Raw genomic sequence first — 20,571 nt, 5'->3', positions numbered from 1 at the left:
GTCACTCCTCCCTCCCTCCTAATACCCTTCCCCTCCTACTTTCCTGTAAAGTAAGATAGATTTCTATACCCATCTGAGTGTGTATGTAATTATTCCCAATTTGCACCATTTGTGATGAGAGTAAAGTTCAAGCATTTCCCGCCATCCCTGCCATCTTCTCCCTCTTTTTTGTGCCTCTTTTCTGTGAGGTAATTTACCCCATTCTCCCTGTCCCTTTCTCCCAGTGCATTCCTCTTTCTCACCCCGTAATTTTATTTTATTTAGAGATCAACTCATCATATTCAACTCACACTTGTGCCCTCTGTCTATGTATTCTCCTTTTAAATGCCCTAATAATGAGAAAGTTCTTAGGAGTTACAAGTATCATCTTCCCATATAGGAATGTGAGTGGTTTAACCTTATTGAGTTCCTTTTGATTTCCCTTTCTTGTTTACCTTCTTATGCTTCTGTTGAGTCTTGCGTTTTGAAAGTCAAATTTTCTATTCAGCTCTGGTCTTTTCCGCAGGAATGCTTGAAAGTCCTCTATTTCAAAAAATATATATATCCATTTTTTCCCCCTGAATACTCAGTTTTTCTGGATAGGCAATTCTTAGTTGTAATCCTAGCTCCTTTTTTCTCTGGAATATTATATTCCGAGCCCTCTTATCCTTTAATGTAAAAGCTGCTATATTTTGTCTTATCCTGATTTTGGCTCCAGGATACCTGAGTTGTTTCTTTTTGTCTGCTTGCAATATTTTCTCTGTGACTTGGAAACTCTAGAATTTGGCTATAATATTCGTGGGAGTTTTCATTTTGGGATCTCTTTCAGGAAGTGGTTGGTGGATTCTTTCAATTTCTAGTTTGCCCTCTGGTTCTAGAATATCAGGGCAGTTTTCCTTGATAAATTCTTGAAAGATGATGTCCAGGCTCTTTTTTTGATCATGGCGTTCAGGAAGTCCCATAATTTTTAAATATTCTCCCCTGGATCTATTTTCCAGGTCAGTTGTTTTTCCAGTGAGATATTTCACATTTTCTTCTCTTCTCATAAAGTCATTAGCTTCCACTTGGCCAATTCTAATTTTTAAGGAATTATTTTCTTCAATGAGCTTTTCTACCTTTTTTTCCCATTTGGCCAATTCTACTTTTTAAAGAGTTCTCTTAAGTGAACTTTTGTATTTCTTTTTCCATTTGTCCAGTTTTGCTTCTCAAGGCATTCTTCTCCTCATTGGATTTTTGTACCTTTTTTTATTATCATTTGTCCTATTCTGTTTTTTAAGGTGTTATTTTCTTCAGTATTTTTTATGCCTCCTTTCCAAGCTGTGATTCTTTTTTCATGATTTTCTTGCATCACTCTTATTTCTCTTCCCCATTTTTCCTTTACCTCTCACTTGATTATTAAAATCTTTTTTTTTTTAAGCTCTTCAGTGGCCTGAGACCAATTCATATTTTTCTTGGAGGCTTTGGTTGTAGCAGTTTTGTCTTTGTTGTCTTCTTCTGAGTGTGTGTTTTGTTCTTCCTTGTCACCATAGTAACTTTCTATAGTCAAGAATTTTTTTTCCTGTTATTTGTTCATTTTTCCAGCTTATTTCTTGACTTTTAACTCTTTCTAAAGTGGAGCTCTGCTTCCAGAGTAGAAGGCACACTTTCCCAAGTTTCAGAGTTTTTGTGCAGCTGTTTTCTGAGGTAGTTCTAGGGACCTGTAAATTTTTAGTCCTTCCAATGTGGCATGATCTAAGGAGAGATGTATTTGTTAGTCCCCTGGCCTGTACTCTGGTCTGTGCATAACCACAAGCACTCTTTACCACCCTGGAACTGTAACCAGGGTTTCCACTCTCCTATAACCACAAGCTCTGGTGTGCTTGTGCTCCTCCTCACCCTGGTTCTGCCACTCAGGACTGCATCCCAGATCTAAGTATGGGCAATGCAACATAGTTCTGTCCCAGTGCCAACAATGGTACTCCTGTGGGCTAAGAGCTCTGGAAGCAGTTGCTGCTACTGCTGATTCAGTTCTAAAATACTCTTTTTAAAAGTGATTTAGATTTAAACTTTGTGGTATTTTGAATTGGGATACTGGCAAGCTCAGTTTTATAACTGCATGTTGCATATGAACATTTAAACTGCCTTTTTTCTTTATTAATGTTTGGTGCTTGTTAACAAACTTCACAGAAAAATATTCCCTACTCTTTAGTATTGTATTTGTATTCTAGAAATTTTTTATTAAAAAATTTTATAGTTTAAAATTGAGACAAAATGTTCAAAAAACCTTCCTCTCCCCCCAAAAACCTCTTTAGCAGTTTTATCCCACATTGATTTACAGAAAGAGAGCTTGTCCTGGAATTAGAGAGAATGAAGAAAGAACATGGCGTCACACATAGGAAAAAGTCAGCTTCTCGTCTAGATGTATTTGTCAAGAGTGTAGAAGAAGAACGGGATCATTATAAGAAAGAGCTAGAAAGACTCCAAAAGATAATAAAACGCCATACTATACCTGCACGAAGTTCAAGACATGAAAGAAGTTTAAGTATTAAAAGTCCAGAAAAGGTAATGCGTTTTTTGTCAAAAGTAGTGGATAGAACAAAGGAATCATAGAGTGATGCTGCTCATGGTTTGTTGTTACTTTAAGTGCAGTTCTGTAATAGTTGAGTTTTCATTTTTCTTATTTTTCAGGGTGCTAACATGAATTTTTCATATTATTATTTAAAAGTTTTTTAAATCAGCACTTCTGGTGGCACTTTCCTTTTGGTGTTGCCCAAATTTCAGTTGTGCTGTAGTCTCTGTTCTCTATTGGCTGTCACATTTTCAAGTTGAAAAGTCATTCATTTTCAATTTATGCATCAACAATCTAACTGTCATCATGTTTGGATACAGTAATTTACATAACGCAGGAAGCCAAGTTGTTTAAGTTACGATAAAAGTCCCAGGAAGAGATTGCATTGTAATATTAACCTCAGGGGTCTTTTTTTCCACATCAACTATTATCTAATTCTTTCAGTTCGGTCTGCAGTTTCAAGGTACAAATACATAGCCTAAATTGATCTAAGTAGAAATTTTATTGTGATAGTATGCACATTAATCAAATGCACAAAGAATATTGAAGATGCCTGTGTTCTGGACACACTCATTCACTGCTGCTGCTTCAGAGACATGGAGCATCACATTCACTAGTTTTTCGCAAACAGCTCTGCCTAAAACTCAGGCTGTCACTGAGTGTCAGTAGAGTTTTATCCTATGGTGGACAGGGGGAGCTGGAGTTTTTTGTAGACCCACCAGTGTAGGGTGTGATCATCCTTGCTCCCTTAAAATGTACCAGTCATGAGTAGGCCGGATAAAGTTAACACAGGGGTTGGTGGACTCCTTGGCTGTCCTGGCTGTTTCTGACTACTTGCTGCACCTCTCCCGTAATGGAAAGGATATCAGTTTCACAATGATGGAATTTGTTCAGTTTTTTGAACTCAGGCATAGTAATCTGCATTAACTTAATTATCATTTTATTAGATTTAATTCATTGTTCTAGTCTTTTGAAATCATTTTGGATTCCATTTTTGTCCTTTTATTTGTTAGGCATCTCTATCTCCCAACTTTGTGCTACTCACAAATTTGATAAGCATATGATTGATGTCTTTAACAAATGCCTTGATAAAAATATTGAGCAGAATAGAGTCAAGGCCTTATTTGCCTCACTTAGGAACTTTGTGCATGGTACATACCTTGAGTTATACAAATAAAGTCTGGATGTTGTTATTAGAATAGTTTGCTTTTTTTTACATTAGTATATATAATTTTTATGGGTTGACTTCAGTAATTAAACATAATTTGTTAATATTGTAACATGGTAAATTCTTTTTTGAAATTATTTTGTAGGGTACTTACATTTCAGAACTCAGCATGATTACAAAAGAGAGAGATGAACTTCAGTCTATGCTGGACAGATTTGAAAACCACATGGGGGAAATACAATGCAACGTGAAACTATTAACTGCAGAAAGAGACAAACTGAGTGACCTGTATAATCAAGTAAGAAGTTCATTATCATTTAAGAACTTGTGGATTAGACATGATGGAACTAGCCGACCTTTGTGCAGCTTTTGTGTACATCATCTTATTTGATCACCAAAGAACCAAGATATAAATTACTTTTAATATTTTCTTAGTTGACCTACTTGATTAGACTACTGCCATTTGTAGGACCCATTAAAAGGTCAGGTAAGCCTATCAGACAGTTGTTTATGGTTTCATTATGCTTCCAAAACAGGAAATCTTTAGTTTATATCCTTCCATATGTTTTCTTCCTAATCAAATCAGTATTACCCGGTCTTAGAGCAATTATCAAATGGAGTTTAAATAAATTGTTCAAGTTCACAAACTAGTTAGTGAGAGAATATGGACTTTAGGACTTAAGTCTTTAGTGTTCTTTCCATCATACACATGATTATCATTTGAAGAACTGTCATGTGGAATAGAGATTACATTTAATCTGAGTAGCTTCAGAAAGTAGAAACGGTTTAGACTAGGTCCAGTGAATGAGTGGTAGTATAGGGGTAGAGATGAGAACTCTCTGCCCAGAACTCTCTGTTGGTGTATGGAAAACCAGAATAAATGACCATCCTTTTTTTTCTTAAGATAAGCATGTACCCTTCCATTCTAAAACTACCTATTGGCAAAAGTAGCCTCTTTACTTAGTGGTATGCTATTCAGTTATTAACTGCCAGTCTTATTTTTCTGCTAAGAATTTGAATGAACTTTTAAAAGGTATTATGCTAGTTAAACATTAATAAACCAAATGATCAAAGTATATGATAATTTTACTTTTTTTCAAAACCATCCTCCTTGTCTGTGCTTCCTTCTGAACTAACTTGTGTTCCCTTCTAGGCATTTTAAAAAACATTTCAGTGACTTTTATTTTTTGACATCAAATTACTCTTGATAAACCTCCCACCAATACCCTCTTTCCCCAGTAGAAAGCAAGAAGAAAGAAAAGGAAAAAAAAACATTTAAGGAATAAGCAAAGTCAGGCAAAACAAATATACACAATGGCCTTATTCAAAAATATGTATCTCTTGATGAACCTTGAGTTTATCAGCCCTCTGCCAGGAAACAAGAAATGCGCTTCATCATAATTCTTGAAGTTAGGCTTGATCAGTTTATGTAGTTTGGAGTTCTTAAGTCTTTAAAAATTGTTTTTCTTTAAAGTGTTCCAGTTCTTTTATAAATCATTCTCCTGGTTCTGCTCATGTTACTGTTTTGGTTCATTCTATCCAGGATTCTTGGCGGTTGTCACTTTTGTCATTTCACAAGGTAGTATTTGGATTACATTCATAAGCCATAATTCAGCCAATAACCAATTGTTTGGTTTGCTTCACCCTTGCCCCCTTTTGATCCCTCCTTCAGGATGATAAAGTTTGCTTTGCTTGAAGCTATTCTCTCAGAATTATCCTTCTTCTTAATTCCCTGCCTCCTCCATTTTTATTTATTTCTTTGTTAAGTTAAAGGTATTTCTGCATCGACCTATTTGTGTTTGTGTTCATGTTTGTGTATGTTCAGCCTTCCTTTTTCTGTTTCAGACAAGAGTGGAGTTCATCTGATGCCCTCTCCTCTCACCCCTTCCTTCATGTTGATATGCTCTTCTCATGCTCCCCAATTAGGAGAAAAACAGTTCTGTTTCCCTTCCTTCCTTCTTTGTACATTGGTAAATTCCTCTTGTCCCTTTTCTCTTTCCCTTCTTCAAACCCTCAAAATAGAATCAAACCAACCCCATACGCTCTGTTTTTCTTACTTAACTGCCTCAGTACTCTTTGAAAACATTGAGGTTCTGAAGGGACACTTGTTTCTTTTCCCCATATTAGAATGTTGGCACTATATACAGCCCCTTCCAAGTGCTCAAATATACTTTCTTTCCTATAGTTCTCTCGACTATTGTGTTTATATTTCAGAGTTCCTATTCAGCTCTGGTCTTTTCATCAGAATATCTTGAAAGTCCACTATTCCATTGAAAAGGCTTCCTCCTTACCCTCAATAAAATTATATTCAGCTTTGCTGGGAAAAGTTATTGGTCATAACCTATATCTCTTGCCTTTTGGAATATTACATTCCCAAGATCTCTCATTTACAGTAGAAGCTATAAGGTTGTATGTAAACTGTTTGTCTGGATGCTTGTATTTTTTGGGGGGTGGATTTTGGCTATGACTTTTCTGGAACTTTTTTTCTCCGGAAATAATCAATGGATTCTTTGTATTTTCATTTTGTTCCTGGGTTCTCTACAGTTTTCATTTATGATTTTTGGAATATAACATCTGAATTTTTTTATATCATGGTCTCCAGGGAATCTCAAGAGTCTTAAATGATCTCTTGACCTGTTTTCCATGCAAATTTTTTTTATATCATCTGTCTTATAGTTTCTTCTATTTTTTCAATCTTTTATTTTGTTCTAATATTTCTTGCTTTCTCATGCAGTCATTGATTTCTCTTTGTTCTATTCTAGTTTTCAAGTAGTCCGTTACTTAGGTAATATTTACCCCTTTCTGTTCTAAGATGTTTATCCTCCTTCCATTGTTTTCTTCAGAGCTCAGCTCTCAGCAGGGAATCTTACTTCATACTTCATGAAAAAGTTGAAGCCATTTGCCAAGAGCTCCCTCTTGTTCCCTCTACCTCTTCTCACATAATTCAGATATTTACCCCCACTATCTTTCCCTTTACTCCTCACTTGAAGAAGTGGCCCTGCTGCATGCTGGTTCCATTCCATCTCATCTTTTATAGCATGTTGCCCCTTCTATTATGTCTCACTAATCTTCATTTCCTCCCTGTCTATTGGCTGCTTTCCCTGCTTCTCAGTGCCCATGTCACTCTCAGCCTTTAAAAAAAAATCTCTTAAAAAAACCCCAAAACCTCTCATTCAGTGAGAATTTTTAAGCATCTATGTGCCAGGCACTGGAGATACAGAGAAAGGTGAAAATAGTACCTCCTCTCAGGGAACTCACAGTCTAATGTGGAGGGTAGGGAGGGAGAGAAGAAATGACAATCGTGAACAACTATGTACAAACAAGATACATACAGGGTAATTTAGAGATAGTTAACAGAGGGAAGGCACTAGCATTAAGCAGGCTTCAACAAAGGCTTCTTGTAAAAAGTTGGGTGTTAGCTGGCACTTGAAGGGAAGGCTAGGAAATGGAGATCAGGGAGAGCATTCCAGGCAAGATGGATAGGCAGTGAAAATGTCCAGAGTCAAGACATTACCACATCCTGTTTTAGGATGTTAGTGTCATTAGATTGTAGAATACTTAGTGGGGAAATAAGAAAACTGGAAAGGTAGAAGGGGTTGAGATTTGAAAGCCTTTTAATGCCAAGTGGAGAGTCTTAATATTTGATCCTGGAGATGACAGGTAGTTGCTATTATTGAATTAGGGATATGATATGGTCTGATCTGTGCTTTAGGAAAATCAGTTCAGCTGCTCAATGGATGACAGACTGAAGTGGAGAGAGCCTTAAGTCAGCTAGACCAACCAGAAGGCTATTGCAATAGTTGAAGCATGACGTGATGAGGCCTGGAGCAGTGGGATGCCCCCATTTGTTATTGTACTGTGGCCTTTCTCCCCTTCATAACTAAATTTCTTTAGAAAGCCATCTAAAATCAGTACTTCCACTTCCTCTTTTCTCATTGTCTTGTAAACTCTGCTGTCTGTCTTTGGAAACTTACCATTCAACTAAACTGCTCTCTGCAAAGTTATTAGTGATCTTCTGATTGCCAGATCTAATGGACTTCCCTCCCTTAGTCCTCATCCTTCTTGATCTCCGCTGCCTTTGACACTGTTTATCACATCCCTGATATCCTCTTCGCTCTAGTTTTTTGTGGTACTGTTCTCAATTAGCTGGTTGTGCCTGCTAACCATGGATGGTCCCTTAAGTCTTTGTCACGGGCTCTCTTCTTCTCCTTCCATACTGTTTTCGTTGGGTATCTCACTCCTATGCATTCAATTTTCAGCTTGAGGAAATTGTGGAAATTGAGTGAACTGCACTGACTCCACTGTAGGACTCAGCACTGGCTCTAGCTCAGTTCCCTTTCTGTTCAGTTATGGGTCTAGTCCAGTTTCTGTCCTGTGAGAAAACTTTAACCTAGCCATGCATGGCTAAGAATCTGGACTACCTCTATCTACTTAGAGTGCTTTACTAAGGGTCTATGCTGACTAGAAACCCAGTCAGATCTGAAGATTGATGCAAGAATTTTTCTCACAATTATACATCTCAAGCAACCCATATATCTTATCTGAAAACAAGCTCCATACTGGTCAATCAGTTAGTGTTTCCTTATTAATTTGATTGAATACAGACACTGCGGGTATCCTATAATTAAGTGCATTTTCTCTGGCTGTACTCTATGTCTGGAGTGCTCTCCGTCCTCAACTATACCTCCTGGATTTCTTCCTTCCTTGGTTAAAATCCTACCTTCTACTATAAACTTTTTCCCGTCCTCTTCAGAGCTAATAGCTTTTTTTTTTTTTTTGAGATTACCTACAGTTTACCCCTTATGTAACTTATTTGTACGTAGTTGTTTGCATGTTGTTTCTTCCCTTAGCTTGGGGCTCCTTGAGAGCCAGGACTGTTTTTTCCTTTCTTTGTAGCCCCAGAGCTTAGCACATGACCTGGCACAGAATAAATACTTAACAAATGCTTGTTGACTTGATTTCTAGTTTTTTGTATAGTTCTTGTGGGAAAATCCATTTTTTTTAAAGAGAGTTGAATGTGTTTTATTGATTTCTTTCGTTTTTACATTTGCAGTTTCCATTATATTCCTCTTCCTACCTAGAAGACCATCCTTAAAAACAAAGAATAAAAAAGAGTGAAAAAATACAATCCTTTTATTCAAATTAGCTTGCTTTTATATTTGAAGGTCTGTTAGTGTTTTTATGTTCCAAATATCTTTTAATTCTTCAGAGAGACTGCCCATCATTAAAAACAATTGTGTTTTAAATTCTTCATTGAAGATAGTTTTCTGGGAAGCAGAGCCAATATGGTGGAGAAAAGGCAGGAACTTGTGTGAGCTCTCCCCTCAAAATACCTTTAAAAGTGACTAAACAAAAAAGATATGCTTCTATGTGTAAAAAAAAAGATAGTTTTCTGCATTGAGAACATTTTTTTTAACTTAAATTCCTTTTTTATTTTTTTATGGATTTTATTTTCCTGGCTTTTACTCCATGCTTAGAATTTTCTCATCTCTACCTTCTGGCTACCCCAGCTTCCTTGATTTCCTACTTTAAGTAGGAAGCCTTTTTTGTTCCCCACCAATTCTAGTTTTTTTCTCTTTAGATCATCTCCAAGTTAGTCTGTATATATCTTGTTAATACATAGTCATTTGCATGATGCCTCCCCCATTAGAATGATAGCTACTTGAGGGCAGGAATAGGTTTTTGCCTTTCTTTGTGTCCTTAATGCTTCATATAATGCTTGACACATTAGGTGATTAATAAATGTTTAATACATGTTTATTGACTGCCTGAAACTGACTGGAGCCTTATAAGATTTTGTTGTTGTTAATCTATGATTTCTGAAGGATTTATAGGATTCTTTCTTTCATTAGGTACTATTGATTAATTTCCTTTATATTGTAATATTTACCAATTTTATTTTTACTTTTTAGTTTTGTTCATTCTTCATTTTGATTCATATTCTTGCTCTTGGTTTATCCATCTCCTAGGCTGTTCTTTTGTCTTGATAACTTTGATGTTTTGGCTTTTTTTTTGGAGGGGGGAAGGCAGGGCAATTGGGGATAAGTGACTTGCCCAAGGTCACACAGCTAGTAAGTGTGTCAGGTGTCTGAGGCTGGATTTGAACTCAGGTCCTCCTGACTCCAGGGCCGGTGCTGTACTCACTGTGCCACCTAGCTGCCCCCTTGTTTTGGCTTTTTTATTATATTCTTAGTCACCTATTCTCTGACCCCTGCTATTTTGCTGGCATAGTAGACACCTTCAATTTGGATTCAGTGTCCTGAGATAGGGGACATATAAGAATTGCTTGCTTGCTTCCTTGTCCTATATGACCTCCAGGACGGGAGAATAGGCACACTTTGGTTTCTGTGAACTTTCTTTCAGACCCTAGACAGGTGCCTGAGATGGCATGTTTTTAGGCCTCTAGTTTCTCCCTCCATTCTTGTCCTATACTTCAGGTGGTTAGGCAGAATCAGCATCTGCTGCTTCTTGGGATTACTGAATGCAGCCTTTGTCTTATTCCATTCCTGCTCTAATTTTGAAGACAGTTGCTACCTTCCTATCTCCAAGGAATACAGGATTCATTGGTTCTGTATTCTCAAAGTCCTATGATGATGGGCAAGTGATGAAGCAGCAGGTGTGGATACACTGGGAACTGTAGTCACAACCCTGCACATAGGTGGCCGAGGCCATAAGGTTGTCTTCTCACTGGACTGAAGCAGCAGTGGGATTTGGCAGTCCCAGGGTGTCTGAGCAGCCTTTTTAAGGACTTGATTGCTCATCTGCTGGCATGAGGAAGGAGCTAGAAAAGGTGCCCTGAAGATTGCCTCACTAAATCCTGGTCTGCATATTACCACAGCAGGCATCTTGTCCTGGCATAACTACTTTAAGTTCTCTGACTTTTCCACAATTCTGTAGGAAGCTCATTATTGGGAAAACATTATCCTCCCCCAAATCTTTCCTTAGAGACTCTTTGTATAGTCGTTATAGATTTATTTGTTCCTTCTTTATGGGGCATCTCTAGCTCTGTAATAATTTTTTGTACTTATTAATGTTTTCTTTGATTTATTTCTCATTCTAGCTCTATCCTGAATTGAAGTTTTGTGTCATGGCCAGATTTTAAAACCCTTGGCTGCAGTTTTTGGTGGGGTTTTCAGTCCTTTTTGGTCTTGTTCCAAGTCTCCTGGCTTTCTGGACTGCCCCACAGTGCCAACAGTTTGTGTCATTACCTTCCCAACCCGCTGCCCCATTGATTTTTTGAGTTTCCGAATGCTGGATTTTTCCTATGACATCTTAGAGTGTTAGGTACTTCAGAGCTCTTGCTATGTGATTGGGCTATCCCATGACTCTGGCCTTGCTGGTTGAGCTGGGAGGTTCAGGATTGTTTGTCTGCACTGGTTTTGCTGGCAACTCCATTTCTTGTTGCCCACGGGTTTCTGACTTTTTATGTATTTCTGGTTTTGGAATAAGTTGCTTACTGCACTTTCTCACTTGATATTTTGATCATTATTCTTTTTTAAAAAATTTATTTATTTATTTATTTTTGGTTTTCAGCATTGACTTCTATAAGATTTTGAGTTCTAAATTTTCTCCCTCTCCCTCTGCTCCACCTTTATCAAGACAGTGTGCAATCTGATTTAGGCTATACATGTACAATCATATTAACCATATTTCCATATTAGTTATGTTGTAAAGAAGAATTAGAACCAAAGGGAAGAACCACTAGAAAGAAGAAATAAACAACAACAAAAAACAAGAAAATAGTCTGCTTCGATCTGCATTCAAACTCCATAGTTCTTTCTCTGGATGTGGATGGCATTTTCCATCATGAGTCTTTTGGAATTGTTTTAATCCTTGTATTGCTGAGAAGAGTTAAGTCTGTCAAAGTTACTGTGTACAGTGTTCTCCTGGTTGTGCTCATTTACCTCAGCATCAGTTCATGTAAGTGTTTCCAGGTTTTTCTAAAGTCAACCTGCTCATCATTTCTTATGGAACAATAGTATTACAGTACATTCATATACCACAACTTGTTCAGCCATTCCCCAATTGATGGGCATCCCCTCAGTTTTCTATTCTTTGCCACCATAAAAGAAGTACTATAAATATTTTTGTACTTGTGGGTCCTTTTCCCATTTTTATGATCTCTTTGGGATACAGACCTAAAAGTGGTATTGCTGGGTGAAAGGATATCTATAGTTTTATAGCCCTTTGAGCATAGTCCCAAATTGCTCTCCAGAGTGGTTGGATCATTTCACAACTCAAACAACAATGCATTAGTGTTCCAATTTTCCCACATCTTCTCCAGTATTTATCATTTTCTTGTTTAGACCTTCAAATTCTTTTTTTGTTTGTCTTTATTTCTTTATTTGATATTTTTTAGTTTTCAGCATTGATTTCCACAAGATTTTGAGTTACAAGTTTTCTCCCCATTTCTACCTTCCCCCCACCCCAAGATGGCATATATTCTGATTCCCCCGTTTCCTCAGTCTGCCCTCCCTTCTGTCACCCCACTCCCCCCACCCCAAACCCCTTTCCCCTTACTTTCTTGTAGGTCAAGATAGATTTCTGTATCCCATTGCTTATATATCTTATTTCCCAGTTGCATGTAAAAAACAACATTTTTTTTTTGAGCATTTCTTTTTAGAATTTTCAGTTCCAAATTTTCTCTCTTCTTCTCTCCCCACCCACCCTCCTTGAGAAGGCAAGCAATTCAACATAGGCCACACATGTACCATTATGCAAAACACTTCCATAACAGTCATGTTGTGAAAGACTGTATTTCCCTCCATCCTATCCTGTCCCCCTTTATTCAGTTTTTTCCCTCAACCCTTTCCCTTTTCAGAAGTGTTTGCTTTTGATTACCTTCTCCCCTGATCTGCCCTCCCTTCTATCGTCCCCCCTATCTTATCCCCTTCCCCCCATTTTCCTGTAGGGTAAGATACCCAATTGAATGTGTATGTTATTCCCTCCTTAAGTCAAATCTGATGAGAGCAAGATTCACTCATTCCCTTTCACCTGCCCCCTCTTCCCTTCCATTGGAACTGCTTTTTCTTGGCACTTTTAGTTGAGATAATATACCCCATTCTATCCCTTTCTCCTCCCAATATATTCTTCTCTCACCCCTTAATTGTATTTATTTAATTTTAGATATCATCCCTTCATATTCAACTCATCCTGTGCCCTTTGTCTATATATATGTATATTCCCTTCAGCTACCCTAATACTTAGAAAGGTTTCATGAGTTAAAAATATCGTCTTTCCATGTAGAAATGCAAACAAAACAGTTCAACCTTAGTAAGTCCCTTATGATTTCTCTTTCCTGTTTACCTTTTCATGCTTCTCTTGATTCTTGTATTTGAAAGTCAGATTTTCTATTCAGCTCTGGTCTTTTCATGGAGAATTCTTGAAAGTCCTCTATTTTATTGAAAATCCATATTTTGTCCTGGACTATTATATTCAGTTTTTCTGGGTAGGTGATTCTTGGTTTTAATCCTAGCTCCTTTGACCTCCAGGATGTCGTATTCCAAACCCTTCAATCCCTTAATGTAGAAACTGCTGGATCTTGTGTTATCCTGATTATGTTTCCACAATATTTGAATTGTTTCTTTCTGGTTGCTTACAATATTTTCTCCTTGACCTGAGAACTCTGGAATTTGGCAACAATATTCCTAGGAGTTTTCTTTTTTGGGATCTTTTTCAAGAGGTGATCAGTGGATTCTTTCAATTTCTATTTTACCCTCTGGTTCTAGAATATCAGGGCAGTTGTCCTTGATAATTTCTTGAAAGATGATATCTAGGCTATTTTTTTGATCATGGCTTTCAGGTAGTCCAATAATTTTTAAGTTATCTCTCCTGGATCTATTCTCCAGGCCAGTGGTTTTTCCAATGAGATATTTCACATTGTCTTCCATTTTTTCATTCTTTGGTTCTGTTTTATAATTTCTTGATTTTTCATAGTGTTATTAGATTCCACTTGCTCCATTCTAATTTTTAAGGTAGTATTTTCTGCAGTGGTCTTTTGGACCTCCTTTTCCACTTGGCCAATTCTGCCTTTTAAGGCATTCTTCTCCTCATTGGCTTTTTGGAGCTCTTTTGCCATTTGGGTTAGTCTATTTTTTAAGGTGTTATTTTCTTCTGTATTTTTTTGGGTCTCCTTTAAGGAAGTCATTGACTTATTTTTCATGATTTTCTTGCATCACTCTCATTTCTCTTCCCAATTTTTCCTCTGTTTCTCTAACTTGCTTTTCCAAATCCTTTTTGAGCTCTTGCATGGCCTGAGACCAATTCGTATTTTTCTTGGAGGCTTCTGATGTAGGCTCTTTGACTTTGTTGACTTTTTCTGGCTGTATGTTTTGATCTTCTTTGTCACCAGAAAAAGATTCAATAGCCTGAGTCTTTTGCTGCTTGCCCATGTTCCCAGCCAATTACTTGACCCTTGAGTTTTTTGTCAGGGCATGACTGCCTTCAGAGTGGAGAGTGCTTTGTCCCAAGCTTCAGGGGTGTTGCGCTGCTGTTTTCAGAGCTACTTCTACACAGCAAGCTCTGCCACACCAGCGCTCCTCCTCCCCCAAGAACTGCCAACCAGGACTGTGACCCAGATCCAAGCAGGGCAAAGCAAGAGACCCCTACCACTGTGCCGGCAAAGCAAGAGAACCCTACCTCTGTGCCAGCAAAGCACTCCCTGCACTCCCACTCTGATCTACTGCTTGATTCCTCCAACTGGGTGGCCCTGGGGCTGGAAGTAACTACAGCTGGAGCTCTGGAAGCAGCCGCTGGAGCTTCTTGCCACTGCCATGCACTTCTCTCCCTCTGATCCAGCAGTTTTCCCACTGACCTGCTAAGTTGTCTTTGGCATTTGTGGCTTGAGAAGTCTGGCAACTGCTACAGCTCAGTGATTCAGCACCCTAAGGCCTACTCTGCCTGATCTATTCCTGGCCTGGTCCATGCTGGGCTGCGCTTTGCTCCCAACACGATGCAATGGACCCTTCCCAGTGACCATCCAGGCCATCCTGAGCTGGAGACCTGCTTCCCTCTGTTATTTTTCTATAACAAGTCAGAAGGGGGCCACATTTAGGGAAAGAAAAGAGGAAGCGAGCTTTAAACGTGATTAGTTTTGGATGCCAGTGTTTTGCATATGTTATATCATTTAATCCTCCAAGATACCCTGTGAGGTTGTTATTATACCCAATTTCAGAGAGGGAAACCAAGATTCATGGAAGCTAAATGACTAGCCCAGGGTCAAGCAACTTGTTTCTATGGCAGTACATTTCTCTCCTTAAATTACATGTATTTATTCATGCATGTAAATGTATGAATGTAAGTTCCTTGAAGGCAAGGGAATGATTTTGGTTTTCTGTTTTGCTTTTTAAAAATAACATCTACTGATGTCCTTTTTATATCCTAATCATTATAGATATTCTCTCCTTCACTCAACGATTGCAAAATGAGCCTTGTAGCCACATTAGTGACATCGGACACTAGATACATTATTCTCACTTGTAGTCCCCCACGTCTCTAATGAAAAGAGGAAGAAGTTTCCTTATCAATTCTCTGGGGCCATGGTTAATCATTACCATTACCTAGCATGTGGTTTAGTTTTAGTGTTTTGTTTTCTCTGTTGCAGTCATTGTTTATTGTTCTTCCAGTTCTGTGTCCTTTACTTTTCATCAATTCCTAGAAGTTTTTCTATGTTTTTGTGAAACTCTTCAGATTTGTCATTTTTAGAGCACCATAATATTCCATTATGTGCACATATCACTATATCTATTCCATAATCAGTAGTGACTAAGTTTGTTTCCAGTTTATTGTTGCCACAAAGTAGTGCTCTGAAATCTTTTCCAGAAATTCTTATTGAATAGGGTATTCTTGCTAAGGCACATGCCTGTAATCCCTGCTCCTGGGAAGGCTGATGGTGGTGGATCACATGAGCTCAAGAGTTCTGAGCTGCAGTGGGCTAAATCTGATTTGCGTGTGTTCACTATGTCTGATACAAATATAGTGATCCCCTGGGAGATGAATGTCACTAGGCTACTTAAGAAGGGGACAAACCAGCCTGGGTTGGAAATTGAGCAGGTCCACATATTGACCATTAGTGGGATTGGGTCTGTGATTGGCTGCTACACTTCAGGACAGGAGAGATGTCATCCAATCTGGAAAAAAAAAAAAAGGTAGAGAGAGACAATTCTTACTTATGTCGGTGTAAATTTATTTTATTTTATTTTCTCTTTTTTTTATTTTTAGTTTATAACACTTGGTTCTACATAATTTTGAGTTCCAGATTTTCTCCCCTCCCTCTTCCTGCCTCCCTGAGACAGCATGGAATCCCATATAACTTCCATGTATAACTTCGCATTGAATTAATTTACACATTAGTCAAGTTGTGGAGAAGAATTATGACCAATGGAATGAATCATGAGAAAGAAGAAAGGGAACCAAAAAAAAAACAACCCAAAAACAAAGACAGGGGGACAAAAAAAGGCGAGCATGAAGTATGCCTCAATCTGCATTCATACTTCATAGTTCTTTCTCTGGATGTAGATAGTATTTTCCATCGTGAGTCCTTTGGAGTTGTCTTTGTACCTTGTGTTGCTGAGAAGAGCAAAGTCTGTCAGGGTTAGTCCATATATCTGTCAGGGTTAGAATCCATATATCTGTGGTTCTGTACAATGTTCTCCCGGTTCTGCTTCACTCACTCAGCATTATGTCGTGTAGGTTTTTCCAGGTTGTTATGAAGTCTGTATCATCCCCATTTCTTTTTTTTTAATTTAGTTTTCAGCATTGATTTTCACAAGAGTTTGAATTACAAATTTTCTCCCCATTTCTACCCCCCCCCCACTCCAAGATGGCGTATATTCTGGTTGCCCTGTTCCCTAGTCAGCCCTCCCTTCTGTCACCCCACTCCCCTCCCATCCCCTTTTCCCTTCCTTTCTTGTAGGGCAAGATAAATTTCTACGCCCCATTGCCTGTGTATCTTATTTCCTAGTTGCATGCAAAAACTTTTTTTTTGTTTTAGAACATTTGTTTTTAAAACTTTGAGTTCCAAATTCTCTCCCCTCTTCCCTTCCCACCCACCCACCCTAAGAAGTCAAGCAATTCAACATAGGCCACATGCGTATCATTATGTATAACCCTTCCACAATACTCATGTTGTGAAAGAATAACTATATTTTGCTCCTTCCAAACCTATTCCCCTTTATTGAATTTTCTCCCTTGGCCCTGTCCCCTTTCGAAAGTGTTTGTTTTTGATTACCTCCACCTCCATCTGCCCTCCCTTCTGTCATCCCCCCTTTTTTTATCTTCTTCCTCCTTTTTTCCTGTGGGGTAAGATACCCAGTTGAGTATGTATGGTATTCCCTCCTCAGGTCAAATCTGATGAGAGCAAGATTCATTCATTCCCCCTCACCTTCCTTCTCTTCTCTTCCTACAGAACTGCTTTTTCTTGCCACTTTTATGCGAGATAATTTACCCCATTCTATCTCTCCCTATCTCCCTCTCTCAATATATTCCTCTCTCATCCCTTAATTTTATTTCTTTTAGATATCTTCCCTTCATCTTCAACTCACCCTGTGCCCGCTCTCTCTCTTTCTCTCTCTCTCTCTCTCTCTCTCTCTCTCTCTCTCTCTCTCTCTATATATATATATATATATACACATACATATATACATACATACACACTCACATCTACATATATATACATATATATACATATATATATATATGCATATTCCCTTAGCTCCCCTAATACTGAGGTCTCATGAATCATACACATCATCTTTCCATGTCGGAATAAAAACAAAACAGTTAAACTGTAGCAAGTCCCTTGCAATTTCTTTTTCTTGTTCTTTTTCTTGATTACCTTTTCAAGCTTCTCTTGATTCTTGTGTTTGAAAGTCAAATTTTCTATTCAGCTCTGGTCTTTTCATTGAGAAAGCTTGAAAGTCCTCTATTTTATTGAAAATCCGTATTTTGCCTTGGAGCATGATACTCAGTTTTGCTGGGTAGGTGATTCTTGGTTTTAATCCTAGCTCCATTGACCTCCGGAATATCGTATTCCAAGCCCTTCGATCTCTTAATGTAGAAGCTGCTAGATCTTGGGTTATTCTGATTGTGTTTCCACAATACTCAGATTGTTTCTTTCTGGCTGTTTGCAGTATTTTCTCCTAGATCTGGGAGCTCTGGAATTTGGTGACAATATTCCTAGGAGATTTCTTTTTGGGATCTATTTGAGGAGGCGATTGGTGGATTCTTCCAATTTCTATTTTGCCCTGTGGCTCTAGAATATCAGGGCAGTTCTCCTTGATAATTTCTTGAAAGGTGATATCTAGGCTCTTTTTTTGATCATGGCTTTCAGGTAGTCCAATGATTTTTAAATGATCTCTCCTGGATCTATTTTCCAGATCAGTGATTTTTCCAATGAGATATTTTACATTGTCTTCCATTTTTTCATTCCTTTGTTTCTGCTTTATAATATCTTGATTTCTCATCAAGTCACTAGCTTCCACTTGCTCCAGTCCAATTTTTAAGGTAGTATTTTCTGCAGTGGTCTTTTGGGCCTCCTTTTCCATTTGGCTAATTCTGCCTTTCAAGGCATTCTTCTCCTCTTTGGCTTTTTGGAGCTCTTTTGCCATGTGAGTTAGTCTATTTTTTAAGGTATTGTTTTCTTCAGTATATTTTTCAGTATTTTTTTGGGTCTCCTTTAGCAAGTCATTGACTTGTTTTTCATGGTTTTCTCGCCTCCTTCTCATTTCTCTTCCCAATTTTTCCTCTACTTCTCTAACTTGCTTTTCCAAATCCTTTTTGAGCTCTTCCATGGCCTGAGACCAGTTCATGTTTTTCTTGGAGGATTTTGTTGTAGGCTCTTTGACTTTGTTGACTCCTTCTGGCTGTATGTTTTGGTCTTCTTTGTCACCAGAGAAAGATTCCAGAGTCTGAGACTGAATCTGGGTGTGTTTTTGCTGCCTGGCCATATTCCTAAACAACTAACTTGACCCTTGAGTTTTTCAGCAGGGTATGATTGCTTGTAGAGTTAAGAGAACTATGTTCCAAGCCTGGGAGGATGCGCCAGCTCTTCCACACCAGCACTCCTCCTCCCCCAAGAACCCCCAACCCGGACTGGACTTAGATCTTCAGCAGGCTCTTCACTCCTACTCTGATCCCCCACTTAATTCCTCCCACCAGGTGGGCCTGGGGCTGGAAGTAATTGTAGCTGCCCCACCTCTGCTGCCCCCGGGGCGGTAGCTGAACCTCACCCTCTGTCCACTCCCGCAACTTTTCCCACTAACCTTCTCTGTTGTCTTTGGTGTTTGTGGGTTGAGAAGTCTGGTAACTGCTGCAGCTCACTGATTCAGGGTGCTGGGGCCCGCTTTGCCCGGCTCCTGGTCTGGTTGGTCTATGCTGCCCATGCTGGGCTCTCCGCCGCTCCCAGCTCTGTGTGGGATAGACCTCACCCAGAGACCATCCAGCCTGTCCTGGGCTGGAACCCTGCTTCCCTCTGCTATTTTGTGGGTTCTGCAGTTCTAGAATTGGTTCAGAGCCATTTTTTATAGTTTTTTGGAGGGGCTCGGTGGGGAGCTCATGCTAGTCCCTGCTTTCCAGCCGCCATCTTGGCTCCGCCCCTCATCCCCATTTCTTATAGCACAGTAGTATTCTATTACCTTCATATACCACAGCTTGTTCAGCCATTCCCCAATTGATGGGCATTCCCTTTCATTTCCAATTCTTAGCTACCACAAAAAGAGCCACTATAAATATTTTTGTACATATGGGTCCTTTTCCCACTTGTGTGATCTCTTTGGGATACAACCCTAGAAGTGGTATTGCTGGGTCGAAGGGTAAATTTATTTTGTGACAAACTCATTTCCATTATACCCAGCAGACATGAAGAATTGTTAAACCACTGTAATTGTCCAGGTGGCTAGTAATAAGGTCAGGTACTATGGTAGGGAATGAGAGACTCAAAGGGACAGATACAAGAGGTATTATCTAGATATAATCAATAGCATCTCATAGCTAATTGAATATTAGTGGTGAGGAAGTGGGAAGATTCAAATAAGTCACCAGGATTTTTAGCATAGGAAGCTACCAGAGTTATGGTGCTATTGAGTGAAAGAGTGGTTAGCTTATATCAGTTAGTTTGTACAGAATATTGAACTACTGGATTACAGGCCTGTGCAAATATAAATACAGAAAGTCAATCATATAGGTAAAATTGCCTAGTAGAATACAAGTGATTATTCTTCAGTTCACTTCATAAATACTGTGTAATAAAATCATGACCCAGTACTCTCTAGTATTCTAGAAATCTTATTTTGAGATTGTAGTGTTAGCATTTTGACTTTTACAACTCATTTTTTAAGGCACAGCATGATCTATGTACGCTAAGAAAGGAAGCAACACATTCTTTGCCATCCCAAGATATTCTTTGTCTTATGGAAAAAGAAAAAGAGACTGCATTGTCTGACTTGAGACTAATGATTGTAGAAAAGGAAGCTTTAAGAGAGAAGTTAAAGGTGAGTACTTTGTTTCTTTGAAGTTCAAGATTTTCATTGTTACTTTAAGCTTCATTTGTAATAGCATTCATAAGCAGAACCTAAGATTTTAGAAATCTTGCAGGGAAAAAAAAAAGTGGTCCCAATAAACTTTTCACTGTGTCATTGCTACATAGAATGTACAACTAAATATTAAGTTCATCATCTAGATTACAAACATGTTTGGGCTATCAAAACATATCTTTTTGCATGTTGAAATGCCTAGGACTCTGTCATACTCATAATAGGAACTGAAAATGTGCTAAAGGAGTGTTTGAAATGAATAACTAAAAACATTTCAGAAATAACGTTAGTCAAAATCATCTCAAATTGTGTGTATTTTTCATAGAATCTTTTATGATGAAAGATGT

The 20,571-nt window shown here is 38.4% G+C and overlaps 1 protein-coding gene across 1 annotated transcript in view; it reads left to right on the top strand.

The window, feature by feature from the left end:
• Window positions 1–20,571, top strand: part of LOC118854816 (centrosomal protein of 135 kDa-like) — a 93,761-nt gene that overhangs the window by 26,992 nt on the left and 46,198 nt on the right. The window contains exons 10-12 of the mRNA XM_036765046.1: window positions 2,297–2,520; window positions 3,841–3,993; window positions 20,030–20,182. Coding sequence (XP_036620941.1) covers window positions 2,297–2,520; window positions 3,841–3,993; window positions 20,030–20,182 — 530 coding nt within the window. The remainder of the gene's footprint in view (window positions 1–2,296; window positions 2,521–3,840; window positions 3,994–20,029; window positions 20,183–20,571) is intronic.

The sequence above is a fragment of the Trichosurus vulpecula genome, chromosome 6 (assembly GCF_011100635.1).
Source record: "Trichosurus vulpecula isolate mTriVul1 chromosome 6, mTriVul1.pri, whole genome shotgun sequence".
NCBI classification, from domain to species: domain Eukaryota; kingdom Metazoa; phylum Chordata; class Mammalia; order Diprotodontia; family Phalangeridae; genus Trichosurus; species Trichosurus vulpecula.
This window is presented reverse-complemented; position numbering and strand designations above follow the sequence as displayed.